The sequence below is a fragment of the Microplitis mediator genome, chromosome 2 (assembly GCF_029852145.1).
Source record: "Microplitis mediator isolate UGA2020A chromosome 2, iyMicMedi2.1, whole genome shotgun sequence".
NCBI classification, from domain to species: Eukaryota; Metazoa; Arthropoda; class Insecta; order Hymenoptera; family Braconidae; genus Microplitis; species Microplitis mediator.
The window spans coordinates 14,490,384-14,502,968 of NC_079970.1; the positions used below are offsets into that span (position 1 = coordinate 14,490,384).

General features: G+C 31.3%; 1 protein-coding gene across 5 annotated transcripts in view; it reads left to right on the top strand.

Annotated features, from left to right (window-relative positions):
- Nucleotides 1-12,585, top strand: part of LOC130662889 (hemicentin-2) — a 491,796-nt gene that overhangs the window by 399,419 nt on the left and 79,792 nt on the right. For all 5 annotated transcript variants that reach the window (XM_057461843.1, XM_057461842.1, XM_057461841.1 and 2 more), the window contains one exon: nucleotides 2,212-2,334. In XM_057461843.1, coding sequence (XP_057317826.1) covers nucleotides 2,212-2,334 — 123 coding nt within the window. The remainder of the gene's footprint in view (nucleotides 1-2,211; nucleotides 2,335-12,585) is intronic.

A 12,585-nucleotide genomic window follows, 5' to 3' on the forward strand; every position in this document is an offset into this window, starting at 1 on the left:
CGATTTATCGAGTCGTTTTTGAGATATTTCAGAAAAAATAAAAAATTTTTTTTTTTAATTCTTTCGACAACGGTTTCTCTTGAACGAATGAACCGATTTTGATGGTTGAGGTGGCATTCGACGCAGCTTATAAAGCTCTAGAGCCCAGTCCATTTTGGAATCAATCCATGGAGCACATTAAAAATTATCTGAAAAAAATATTTTTGAAAAAATTTTATTTTTGGAATATCTCTGAACGAGCCCTACCGATCAAGCTCAATTTTTTTACAGCTTCAAGATATTGACATGCCGCGTCGAATGACACCTTAACGTTCAAAATCGGTTCATCCGTTCTAAAGATACAGGTATTTACATACGTACATACGTACGTCCGTACGTGCATACATACATACACTCGGACATGATTGTGAAATTAGTCAGAATAGCTTCCTAGGACCTCAAAACGTCGACATCTGGTGAACATTCGATTTTCGTAAATCGGATCGAAACCAATAACTTCCCGAATTTTTGAAAATTTACAATTTTCTTAGCGGGAAGTTAAAAATTTAATTTCTTTTTTGAAGCACCCTACTATGCATCATTATTGTAACTATTATAATTGACGAGATATTTGAAAAATAAAGTTGGAAAACTGGAAAAATTGCAAAATTTTGAATTTTACATAACTTTTGAAGGAAAATTTTTAAATTTTTTTCCTTCAGCAGTATTGCATTATATGGTAATAGAAAACTTCTGACTAAAATTCGTTCAAGTCGAAAGGGGTTGATTCCAACTATCGGTCGATTTGACATGGAATGACCCATAACTAAATTATCCTCAAAATTAACCGTTAAATGGTAGAAGTAAACGACATTTGTATTAAGATATGCATACGTCTCGTATAAAAAATTTACATTTAAGAAATGCCCAAACGTGATTGAACATAATATAAATATGCTCAAAAGTAAATTCTATGGTTCAGTCAACAACCGTGACGAAGTGCTACTTTACTGACGGCATACAGCGCTCGATAATTGAATTCTAGGTGTATGAATAAAAAAAAGTGTTGTTATCGGCTTTCTAAACTACTAGTTCCCCTTTCGCATATTTACTTTTTTGTTTTATTATGTGAAAATATTTTGAGTAGCGACAAAAATAGTCACATCCAAATACTGCAATAAATAAAAGGAAAATAATAACAAACAGAAATTTTACGACATCTGCAGTGTATACATCTATGAAGATGGCTTGATGACTTCTATTGTGTTACATTGTTCGCTTTATTTGATATTTACCTCATCATAACCCGTTCTAGTTGTTAGCAGGCCGAGATCGTGCTTTCATTAACCGCGGTATTGTCTTAACTCTCGCATTATAACAACCAACCAAATAACTCGGCGTCATTCCTTTTAGTGACTTTTAACTATTGAATATAAAGCTTCACCTTTTAGGACCAACTTAATCATAAAAATGTTATCAACATTATTCTAGTGGGAAAAAATTTCTGTAAAACAAAAACGATCAATGAAACATATTTTGAATTATCAGCTTTTATGTCTTCAGTTTCATTAGTTGAAGTAATAAATCTTACGGCAATACCCGTGTAAAAAAAATTGTTCAAAAAAGGTTAAAGAAGTGTTGATTATTCTAAACTCCAAAACGTGACACAACGACGAACTTTTTTTGAACGTTTTTTAAACTTTTGAAAATTCAAGGGCAAAATCAATAAAGTCCTAATATTATTAAGATATGATAAAGCCAAAAATGTTCCGAAATAGTTCGAAATCCGTTTTTGGTGAACGTATTTTGCACTGAAAAAAGTTAATTTGTAATATGAAGTCGATTGTTTTTTTCTGTGCATTTTCAGAAGTTTGAAAATCGTATGAAAAAAGTTCGTCATTGTGTCAAGTATTGAAGATTAGAATAGTCAACACGTTTTTAACCTTTTTTCAACAATTTTTTTTACACGGGTATTAGAAAAAGTGTTTTTATCTTTTTTTCATAGAAATTGAATAAATTAATGAGAATCTACAGATATGTAATTCCTAAATAATATTTTTTTAAATTCATGTGAGAGATAAAAGTGATTCCACAAAATATTGTCAGTTCGGTAAACCAGTAACGATCTACTTTTTTTTGTTTTTATTATAGCTTTCGAAGCCATAAATCGAAATTATAAAAAGAATAATATCGACGTCCATATACAAATAATAGTTTTATATGTGTGTCCAGATACTCCATCATTCGCCATAACACGTTTACCTGGATTTGGAAATCCCATATTCGAGGGAATGGCTGTTAGTTTAAAATGCGATGTAGACAGCAACCCATCCAGTTTACCAATTTGGCAGTGTGGTAAGTAATACTTTTCATATACAGAAAAAAAATTTTTTTCAGTTGTGTTCCAATATATTCATAAATGAAGCTGTCGCACTCGCTTTCGAGCTTTCACAGCTCGATGAACTAAATAAATAGATTAAAAGCTGGCTTTTGAATCTTTCGTAATCCGCTGTTGTTATAAAAACAATATATTACTCATATAAAAAAAGTTTACAAATAAAATAATAAAACATTATAATATATTTCATTATTCGTTCAAATAATACAAAGAAAGATTTTATGTAATGTAAATACAAAAAAAATTTAAAAACGCAAAAGTGCATGGCTTAAGCATTCATTTTATATTATAAAATACTCAAGTGAATTTGAAGTTTATTGCAAATACAACAATTTTCCATTGAAAACCTTTATATTATTTTGATTTTTAACATATTTCTTTCTATCAACTGTGTAACAGTGCGCTTTGGATTTTTGACTTGAAAATTGATAGCCATCTAACATGCTAATTTTATATTAATCATACACTTTTCAGTTACTCAGGGCTCTGTAAGAGGCCCATAAAATCGAATTTTAATTGAATTATAGAAGGTAGTTGGGTAGCTCCACGTTAGCAAAACTTTACCTATAAAAGCCAGCAAGCAATTGCTCGAGGACTTAGGCCCTGGCTACCACCCAGAGTGGACCAGTAGGGTACTGGACTGATGACGCTTGGTGAGGTCCCTACTCTACAACCAGAGCTCATTACAATTTACTTGAGCCGACCTAACAATAAGTTTAGTCATATCCAGTCATTAATTCCCACTGACGAGTTTTATTCAATTTATTGTATATCCTTGAGTTTGGTCGTCCAGTATTAATAGCCGCAGTGATTATTTTAAAATCTTGTTTGAACAAAGTTAAATTGGCCATATCAACATATTTTGAGTCAAGTTTCTACACGCGGTCATTTAGTATAAAGTTAAAATAAAATTAAGTCGTGCTGATAAAATTTGATAGTGTTACCGTATCGTTGCTGTTCATTTCCTGGGGTTTTCTACCACCAAAGATTGGGCCTACATCGTGCTGCCTACGCTTCTTGAGGATCATTTTCCACCAACAACTACAGGGATGAAACACGCAGTAAGGTACACCATAAGTGGGATTCCGTTTTCCCCCAATTGTAATTATACTTGGTCTCCTCCCGTGTAAATTAAAATATTAAACTTAACTCTATACTTGTCCTAAATTACTTCATCGATACTTCGATACGACAATACTCGCTTAACGAAACATGTTTCTTTACATCGGATCGTGACAGTCAGGATCCGCTGATCGTTAGATTGTATTGCTACAGTAGCGATACCGTATCGTCACAACAACGATCTGTTGAATTACTGGGCGGACAATAATGTAGAAAAGGATTTGAAATAATGCCTGGGAGTAGATTCTTGAAATGAATCAAATTAATTTAAGGTTATACTTAATTCACTTACAATATTTAATGAGATATACATATAAATATATAAATATATATTAGATTGATTAAAAAAAATCGACGAATTTGTTTTTTCTTCATTAAATCGAAAATATTGTTGGAAATGACGAAAAAAAATACTGTAAAAGTTTGAGCTCTTAATATTAATATTAACAACTGCCGTATCACAATTTTCTATTTCCCGTTTAAATAACATGCGGAAATTTATTTTTTGAGCTTTGGAATTTTGTAGCTTTCGGTGGGACAAATACTTTTGAATGTTCAAGACGTATTCTCATGGAAAATTTGACGCTCTACAAAAAAGGTCTCTTATAATTTTTCGATATTTTTATTCCTCCCAGAGTAATTCGAAGTTAAAGTTAGATTGTCGATAAATTTTCACATTTTTTAAATTTTTTGACGCAACCATCAACTTTATCCGAAAATTTTAGAGGACATTTTTTGTAGAGCATTTTATTTCCTACAACTCATCCCAGAGAAAATTTCCGATATTTCACTTAGGTCGTATGTTATTTGCAATTAACTGAAAATTTTCTTGAATAATCTAAATTTTGTTGCTTAAAATTAATTATATTAAATTTTCAGTTAACTGCGAATAACTTACGACTTATATATCTTGAACATTTGAAAGTAGTATTCCCACCGAGAGCTACAAAATTCCAAGGCTTAAAAAATAAATTTTCCCATGTTATTTTTATTTTAATGTCATGCTCATAAAAAAAAGTCTTCTGATCGATTTTAAGAGCTTGACATTAAAATAAAAATAATTAGAAAACAATGCGAAATTCGAAAAAACTTTATAAGAAAAACTTCTAGGGAATAAAATTGTCTACAAAAAAGGACCAACGATATTTTGTAATAGGTCTGATAGTTTCACCGGAAAAGTAAAAAGATCTCAAAATTTAATATGAATTCGACTTCAACCTCAAATAACTTTTGAACAAATAGATTCCTCAAAAAATGATAAGAATCTTTTTTTGTAGAGCATTCAATTCCCTATCAAAATATGCCAGCCAATTATTCCTATGACGCATCGTTAGCTACTTATAAAAATCAGAAGACGTAAAAAAATTTTTTTCCATGTTATTCTTATGGAAAATAGAAAAGTGCAATACGGGCAATGTTAATATGAACATTAAGAGCTCTAATTTCCACAGGCGTCTTTTTTTATCTAAACGAAACTTTTGAACCTGTTTGGAAGAAAAAAAAATTTGTTTGTTTTTTGAATCACCCTAATATATATATATATATATATATATATATATATATATATATATATATATATATATATATATATATATATATATATATATATATATATATATATATATATATATATATATATATATATATATATATATATATATATATATATATATATTGTAACAGGTTTTTTCACCACCGGGGATCTACTGGAGTGAAGTCCAAGTACACGTACTATTTGGCAACCTTGTACAAAATTTTTAAAGTTGGGCGCCAGGTGATTCTATAATCACCAATAAACAATTATCGAAAATCGGCTTAGGGTGGCAGATCAGGGAAAGGTCAGGCACTTATGATTACGATAAATAATTGATCGAAATTAAACAAAATAATTAGTCGTATATTAAATAAACAAAATCATTGATCGGTATCATAGATCCAAAAATAATCGGTTCACAAAACAAAATATAAATGCCGTTGTCGGATGACTCGATATAAACAAAACAAAATTGCTCGTAGAACTCGTGCTTGATCAAAACACAAAATCAGTTCATTACTCGAAGAAAACAGTCGGTTGTCGAAATAAAATAAACTTGTTTTATTTTTCACACACACGGACGATATAGTTCTTAACCGAATACTTGACTGGTGACGTCAGAGATTTGTACACGGCAAGACTCGGCTGCCACAACGAATGAGAAAGAAATAATCCGCCATTCTCAGAAATACTCGAACGAAATAATATAAAATAGAAATAATATTTTATTTCGGTACGCGATGAATTTCGCTATCATATAATTATCACACGTAATTAATTATTTAATTAATAATTATTATTACGCGAATGCGTCTCACTTGTTCAATAATAAATTCACTCGTACACTTATTCAGTTTCGTGCCGATACTTCGGCTTGTTCACAGTAGACGGTTTATTGTTCACTCGGAATTTATTTAATATCAGTCGCTTTAATTAATCGTTAAACAATACGCGGATTATTCTCGAAAAAGTCGTAAATCGAATTGTTCAAAAATCGGAATCGAAACTGTTCCCTTGGTCGAAGTCGAATTGTTCAAATACAAAAACGCGGCCGTTCCGTTCGGCGTCTATCCCGAATCTTTCGTTTCAATCCATGCGTTGGATCGATTGCTCGGTTGAAGTCGGAATTTATGATTCTAGATGTCACTAGAATTTGCTCATCGGGTAACGATCCAAAAAATTATTCAAATAATTTTTAAATAATTTTGAACCACGGGTCGATGTCGAATTTCCTCATGTTACAATATATATATTGTAACGGGGTTTTCACCACCGAGGATTTACCGCAGTGAAGTCCGAATACACTTACGATTTTGGCAACCTTGTGCAAAATTTTTAAAGTTGGGCGCCAGGTGATTTTATAATCACCAATAAACAAATATCGAAATGGTCGGCTCAGGGTGGTGGTTTAGGGAAAGGTCGGGCACTTAAGATTACGATAAAATAATTGATCAGAATTGCAAAAACAATTAGTCGTATATTAAACAGAAAATCAATTGATCGTTCTCACAAAAATTATCGGTTTCAAACAAAATATAAGTTGATCGAAACACTAAGTCAGTTCATTGCTCGAAGAAAAACAATCGGTTGTCGAAATACAAAAAAAACTTATTTATTTTATTGTCCGAAGACACACATACAGCGTACGTATCAACGAAATACTTGACGAGTGACGTCAGAGTATTCTTACATGGCGAGGTGACAAGACTGCTGTTGCGAATGAGACACAGATAATCCGTGATTCTCAGAATTGCTCAAAAGAAATAAAATAAAATATAAAATAATGTTTTATTTCGGTAACGCGTTCGATGACACTATCATACAAATATGACGCGAAATTAATTATTTAATTAATTTTTCACGTACGCACTTTACTTATTTACTAACAGATCGGTTACAAACTTAGTTCAGTTTTCGCACCGAGGCTTCGGCTTGTTCACTTGTTCACCAAAGTGGTTGTTGTCGGTCGAAATTGTTTCTCGCGAGTAATTGTTCGTTGATGAAACTTAGATTGGTCGTTCTAGTTGTAAATCGCGTTGTTTAATCGTCGGGATCAAAATTGGTCGTTTGGTCGGAGTCGAATTGTTCAATTACTAAAACGCGGCCGTGCAGTACTGAGTCTATCCCGGATCTCTCGTTTCAATCCAAGCATTGGATCGAAACTCGGTCGAAGTCGGAATTTTTGCTCATAGATATCACCAGAATTGGCTCACCGGATAATTATTTATTATTTCAAATAATTTAAAACCACGGGTCGATGTCGAATTTTTCATCATGTTACAATATATATATTGTACACGGAAAGAACGAGATTGGACTGGGTACAATGTCGGATTGTACTGAGTCCCATCTGGTGTGAAAAAAATTTACACATTGGACCTGCTACAATCTACATTGTAGTGGCTACAATGTACATTTAACTCAGTCCAATCTGAGATTGTACTCAGTTCCATCCAAGATGGGGCTGCGTAACATGGGACTGAGTCGAATCCCGCGTGGTGGTGGCTACGATCTTACGTTGTAGTCAGTCCAATCTATAGGATGGTAACCAGTCCTATGTTACCGATGGGACCTATTTAAATCTAACATTTATTCAGTTACCATGCGACATTTAACTGACTACAATGTAGGATGGGACTCAGTACCATCTTACATTTATAAATTTATTGCCGTTAAAGGTTACTTTATTTGAATTTACATAGTTTTATTTTTCAGTGCAGTACAAGTGTTTATGTTCATTTGCATATTTTCATCTTTTTTAATTTATATGTGTTTATTATTAGAGTAAATTATTTTCAATTTTTATTCTTTTAATTTTTAAAAGGTAAGTTGCTAAAAGTATCGAATTTTAAACAATTTAATAACGTTTTACATTATCTCAAACACTTTGTCTTCAAACTAACCATTCTGTTTTTTTATTCATTTAATTTATTTTGTATGACCCTTAAAATAATTAATGATACTGAAGTTAGCCGACGTCTAATAATTTTTGGATTTTTTTCAAGCGAGAAATTATAAAAGAAAAAAAAAACCCAAAAATTGCACTTATAGTCTTTTAAATTTTCTACATGTGCATATTTTTAGTTTTTTTTTTTTATTCAAATTTGATGGTTCAAAAAAAATCAAAAAATTTTTAATTGTCTGCTAAATTCAGGATCGTAAATAATTAAGCATATTTTAAATATTAAAAAAGGTTATGCACAATAAAAGTTTAAAACTTTCTCAATTTTTATTTACTAAGTATATATTTGAAATTTTTGGAAATATTTTTTCCTTTATAATTTCTTGCTTAAAAAAAAATCCAAAAATTAGTAGACGTCGGCTAACTTCAGTATCATTAATTATTTTAAGGGTCATACAAAATAAATTAAATAAATAAAAAAAAAGAATGGTTAGTTTGAAGACAAAGTGTTTGAGATAATGTAAAACGTTATTAAATTGTTTAAAATTCGATACTTTTAGCAACTTACCTTTTAAAAATTAAAAGAATAAAAATTGAAAATAATTTACTCTAATAATAAACACATATAAATTAAAAAAGATGAAAATATGCAAATGAACATAAACACTTGTACTGCACTGAAAAATAAAACTATGTAAATTCAAATAAAGTAACCTTTAACGGCAATAAATTTATAAATGTAAGATGGTACTGAGTCCCATCCTACATTGTAGTCAGTTAAATGTCGCATGGTAACTGAATAAATGTTAGATTTAAATAGGTCCCATCGGTAACATAGGACTGGTTACCATCCTATAGATTGGACTGACTACAACGTAAGATCGTAGCCACCAACACGCGGGATTCGACTCAGTCCCATGTTACGCAGCCCCATCTTGGATGGAACTGAGTACAATCTCAGATTGGACTGAGTTAAATGTACATTGTAGCCACTACAATGTAGATTGTAGCAGGTCCAATGTGTAAATTTTTTTCACACCAGATGGGACTCAGTACAATCCGACATTGTACCCAGTCCAATCTCGTTCTTTCCGTGTAGTAGCCATAAAAGCTGATAACCTAAACGGAAGGATTCAAAGTTTATTTCATGTTCATAATTGTATGGTTAAAAGTATAAAATACTTCTCTGCCGGTCACAATCTGAATCGCTAATGTAGCAATACCTCTGTAACGATCCAATAGATAGTGCAGGTAACAAGAACTTTTATTTCGTGTGACGATCAATAACATTGAATATCGAAACGTCGAAATTTTTTTAAATCAGGCGTGAACCATCAGCTTCCCATTTTTAATTTTAATATTGTCAAGTTTATAAAATTCTGTGTATATTTACTATTTCATTACCATTAAACTATAGCTAATTTATAAATGTATCTAAGTAAGTGAAAAATTATGTTAACTATGAATTATGGAATTGGTAGTTTTAAATTACAAAAATTTCTATTAAAATTTCTTCATTTATCATATTTCATTATCTCACGTATGTCATTTTATTGAATGGAGAAATCTTTCTAAAAATCTTAAAGGTCTCTTATAAAACTCGTGACCTTTTTATACTTCCCATTAAACTTACAGTGCGTTGCAATTATCTCAATTTTCAGACCCTCTACTTCTTATGCAAGTATAAAAAAATATCAAGCACAAAAGCTTTGTTGGGTAGATTTTTTGTATAAGGAAAATTGCTATAAATGGTAATTTTCAAGTTTTCTTTCTTTTTTATTTACAATCATAAATTACAATGTTGAAGAAAATAATGTACCTAAAGTTTTATTAAAGAAAAAAAAAATTTATTTAACTTTTCGAATACCTCTCTCTATAACTTTATGCAAAAAAAAAATTCTGAGGAAAAAATGCAAATTAAAAATCACAGAATGGAACGGATTTATTTGCATTCAGATATCTCGTACTGTTTAACAATTCAATTGGTGAATGGTAATTAATTTTAACCATGATTATAAAATCATTAGTAAGTTATATAAATTAACGAAAAATAAATTAATTGAATTTATTCATCTTAAAAAAAAAATAAATCTGAAAACTGGTTGACCTTGCTGGCCAGCCCTGAAACTTCACGCTGTTTTCGAGCTCAAGGAGCTTAAAGCTTTAAGCTTGAAAAAAATCAGGTTTTGTATTTGTAACAGGGTGAAATAGAAATTCCCGAAAAATTAAACATTTGAAATTTGAATTTATTTACTGTCAATAACCGGTCATTGAACCCGTAAATTTTGGGTTAGTGTTGCGACTAGTCACCAGGCGTCGCATTGATCACTAAGACCGAATATCAGCCACTCCCATTAGTCTAAATTACGAGTAGGGATAAGTTTCCGGGAGTGAACCGAAGATGTCCGAGCGGAACAAGATATCTAGGACGGCGGAGCGTGGATTTGATCAGAGTTAGTCAGACGACTAACGTGACCAGACGCATTTCAATACTAAGGTAAATATTTAAGTACGTTTCCGCTTCGCGTGGAACGAGGTAATATTAATTAATTAAATTTGATTATCAGGCTACCCCAGACCGATATCTCTAACCATTTATATATTCTAATAGGTACTGTTCATTGACAGGTTATAAACATAATAATTGATAATTACACGAGGCGCAAGGAGAGAACGAGGAGACGAGTATTTGCGAAGCGAAAAACCACCAGCACAAACGGAGGAACAATTAAAACAGCCAAACACCAGCTACAGAAATCAGAGCAGACACGAGCCACAATTCATCAATTGGTTGATGTAATATACGTCAAGGTAAATTATAATTAATTAAGGCCTGCAATTAATTTATTAACCGGCCGAATTAATTATCGCGTCTTTTCTTGCCGCCATTTTGTCTGTAACTCTAAATTATTTATTCCAGGCCTATCGGCCAGAATAAAATAATTTCCCGCATGTAAAATCACGTGGTAAATAATTCAATTAAATTTAGTGCTAAATTATTAATTTACTCCGGGCCCGTCGGCCGCTATAAATAAATTTTCTCATCGCGTCATAAATTAATTCAGGCCGGAATTTATTCCGTTAGCTGAGTTATTCAATTAATTAAACAAATTACTCAATTTCCGTCCGCAAAGTCAGGCCCGGGTGATGCCAATTCACTGGCCGAATTTTGAAGTCAATTTATAACCTCTGATTCTAGTCACGTGTGTAAATTATATTCAGGCCCATAATTAATTAATTAATTAGCCGAATTAATTGCACATTCTGGGCGTGAAATGAATTATAAATTAATTATAAAACTAAATTAACAAATTCCTAAATAAATTAAAGTTAAAAGTGACGCCAAGAATCATGGTCGGAAAATTTATTAATAGAATTGGATAAGCGTCATGCTGGTAATGATTGTAACGAAATGGATTATTGCGTCATGGAAACGTTTTAATTTACAATAATAGTGAAATAATTAATCAAGAAAAAATTATGAGTGAAAAACTAATTAATATTTAAAACTAAAAACAAATTAGTTCATAAATTAAACATCACGAAAAAAGAGTATTCAAAATTAAAGTGTAGAAAATTGTGATACTGAAAGCATTAAGTACAAAGTAAAGAAAATATTTAGGTAGATTTTGAAGTTAATGTTAAATGGAACTGCGTCTGTGATTTAGGTCCAGTGGACAAACTAAGTTAGATTAAGATTAAGTCTGGGGAACTCTAGAATTAATAAAATTTGGTTAACGTCCATAGGACGGTTTTTTTAAAGAAAAATTAGGTTAAATTCAGAAAACGATTTTAAGAAAAATCCGGTCAACGTCCGAGAGACAAAATTAAATTTATACGTGTGTGGGTGTGTCGGAGCGTCCAGGGGACGATATTTTATAAGGAAAATTTTGAAGGAATTAGTTTTGTCATAAAAAATTAGCTAGTCATAACAATATTAGTTTGTTATAAGAAAATTTAATTTGCCACAAGAAAAATCATAAAAGAAAAAAAAAAGGTGCTTATAATAAATAAAATTGAAATTGACTTTTTATATATATTATTTCAGCCTCTCTCATTTTCCTCTCCTCTTCCACAAAATATTATAAATGACCCTGATTTCATTCAATTCATTTTACGACATCTGGTTGTGGAAGGCTGAGTCCATCTTCCAGTGGCGCTCTAATATTCGACTATAATACTTAGGTGCGACCAAACTTGGCTTATTTACTATTCAGAAAGTCATAAAAATAAGGAACAAAAACCATTTTATTCTATAATTCTTTAAACTTCGACCTTTAATATCTTTTATTCAACGCATGCCTGATTATCGCGATTTATCATATCTGCGAACCCTAAATGACTGTTTACCGGTCGGTGGTTAATAATTCGTCAAAAAACAAATATCGTCCCATGTTCCTCAACAGCTTGTTTTTATAGGTTTATAAGCAACCGCATTTGAATCAATAAACACGCTCCTCAAAAGTCATTATCGAAAACAAGCTCTACTATTATTATTAAAGCAAATAATCTCGACACTAAATATATTCAGAATGAGAAGTACAATCAATCTAACAACTTCGATGTTAATGTCTACGTATGAATACGTTGGTTATTTTTTATGAGTTAAAATAAATAAGACATGAGTGGTGAGAGAAGTCAAGAACTAGT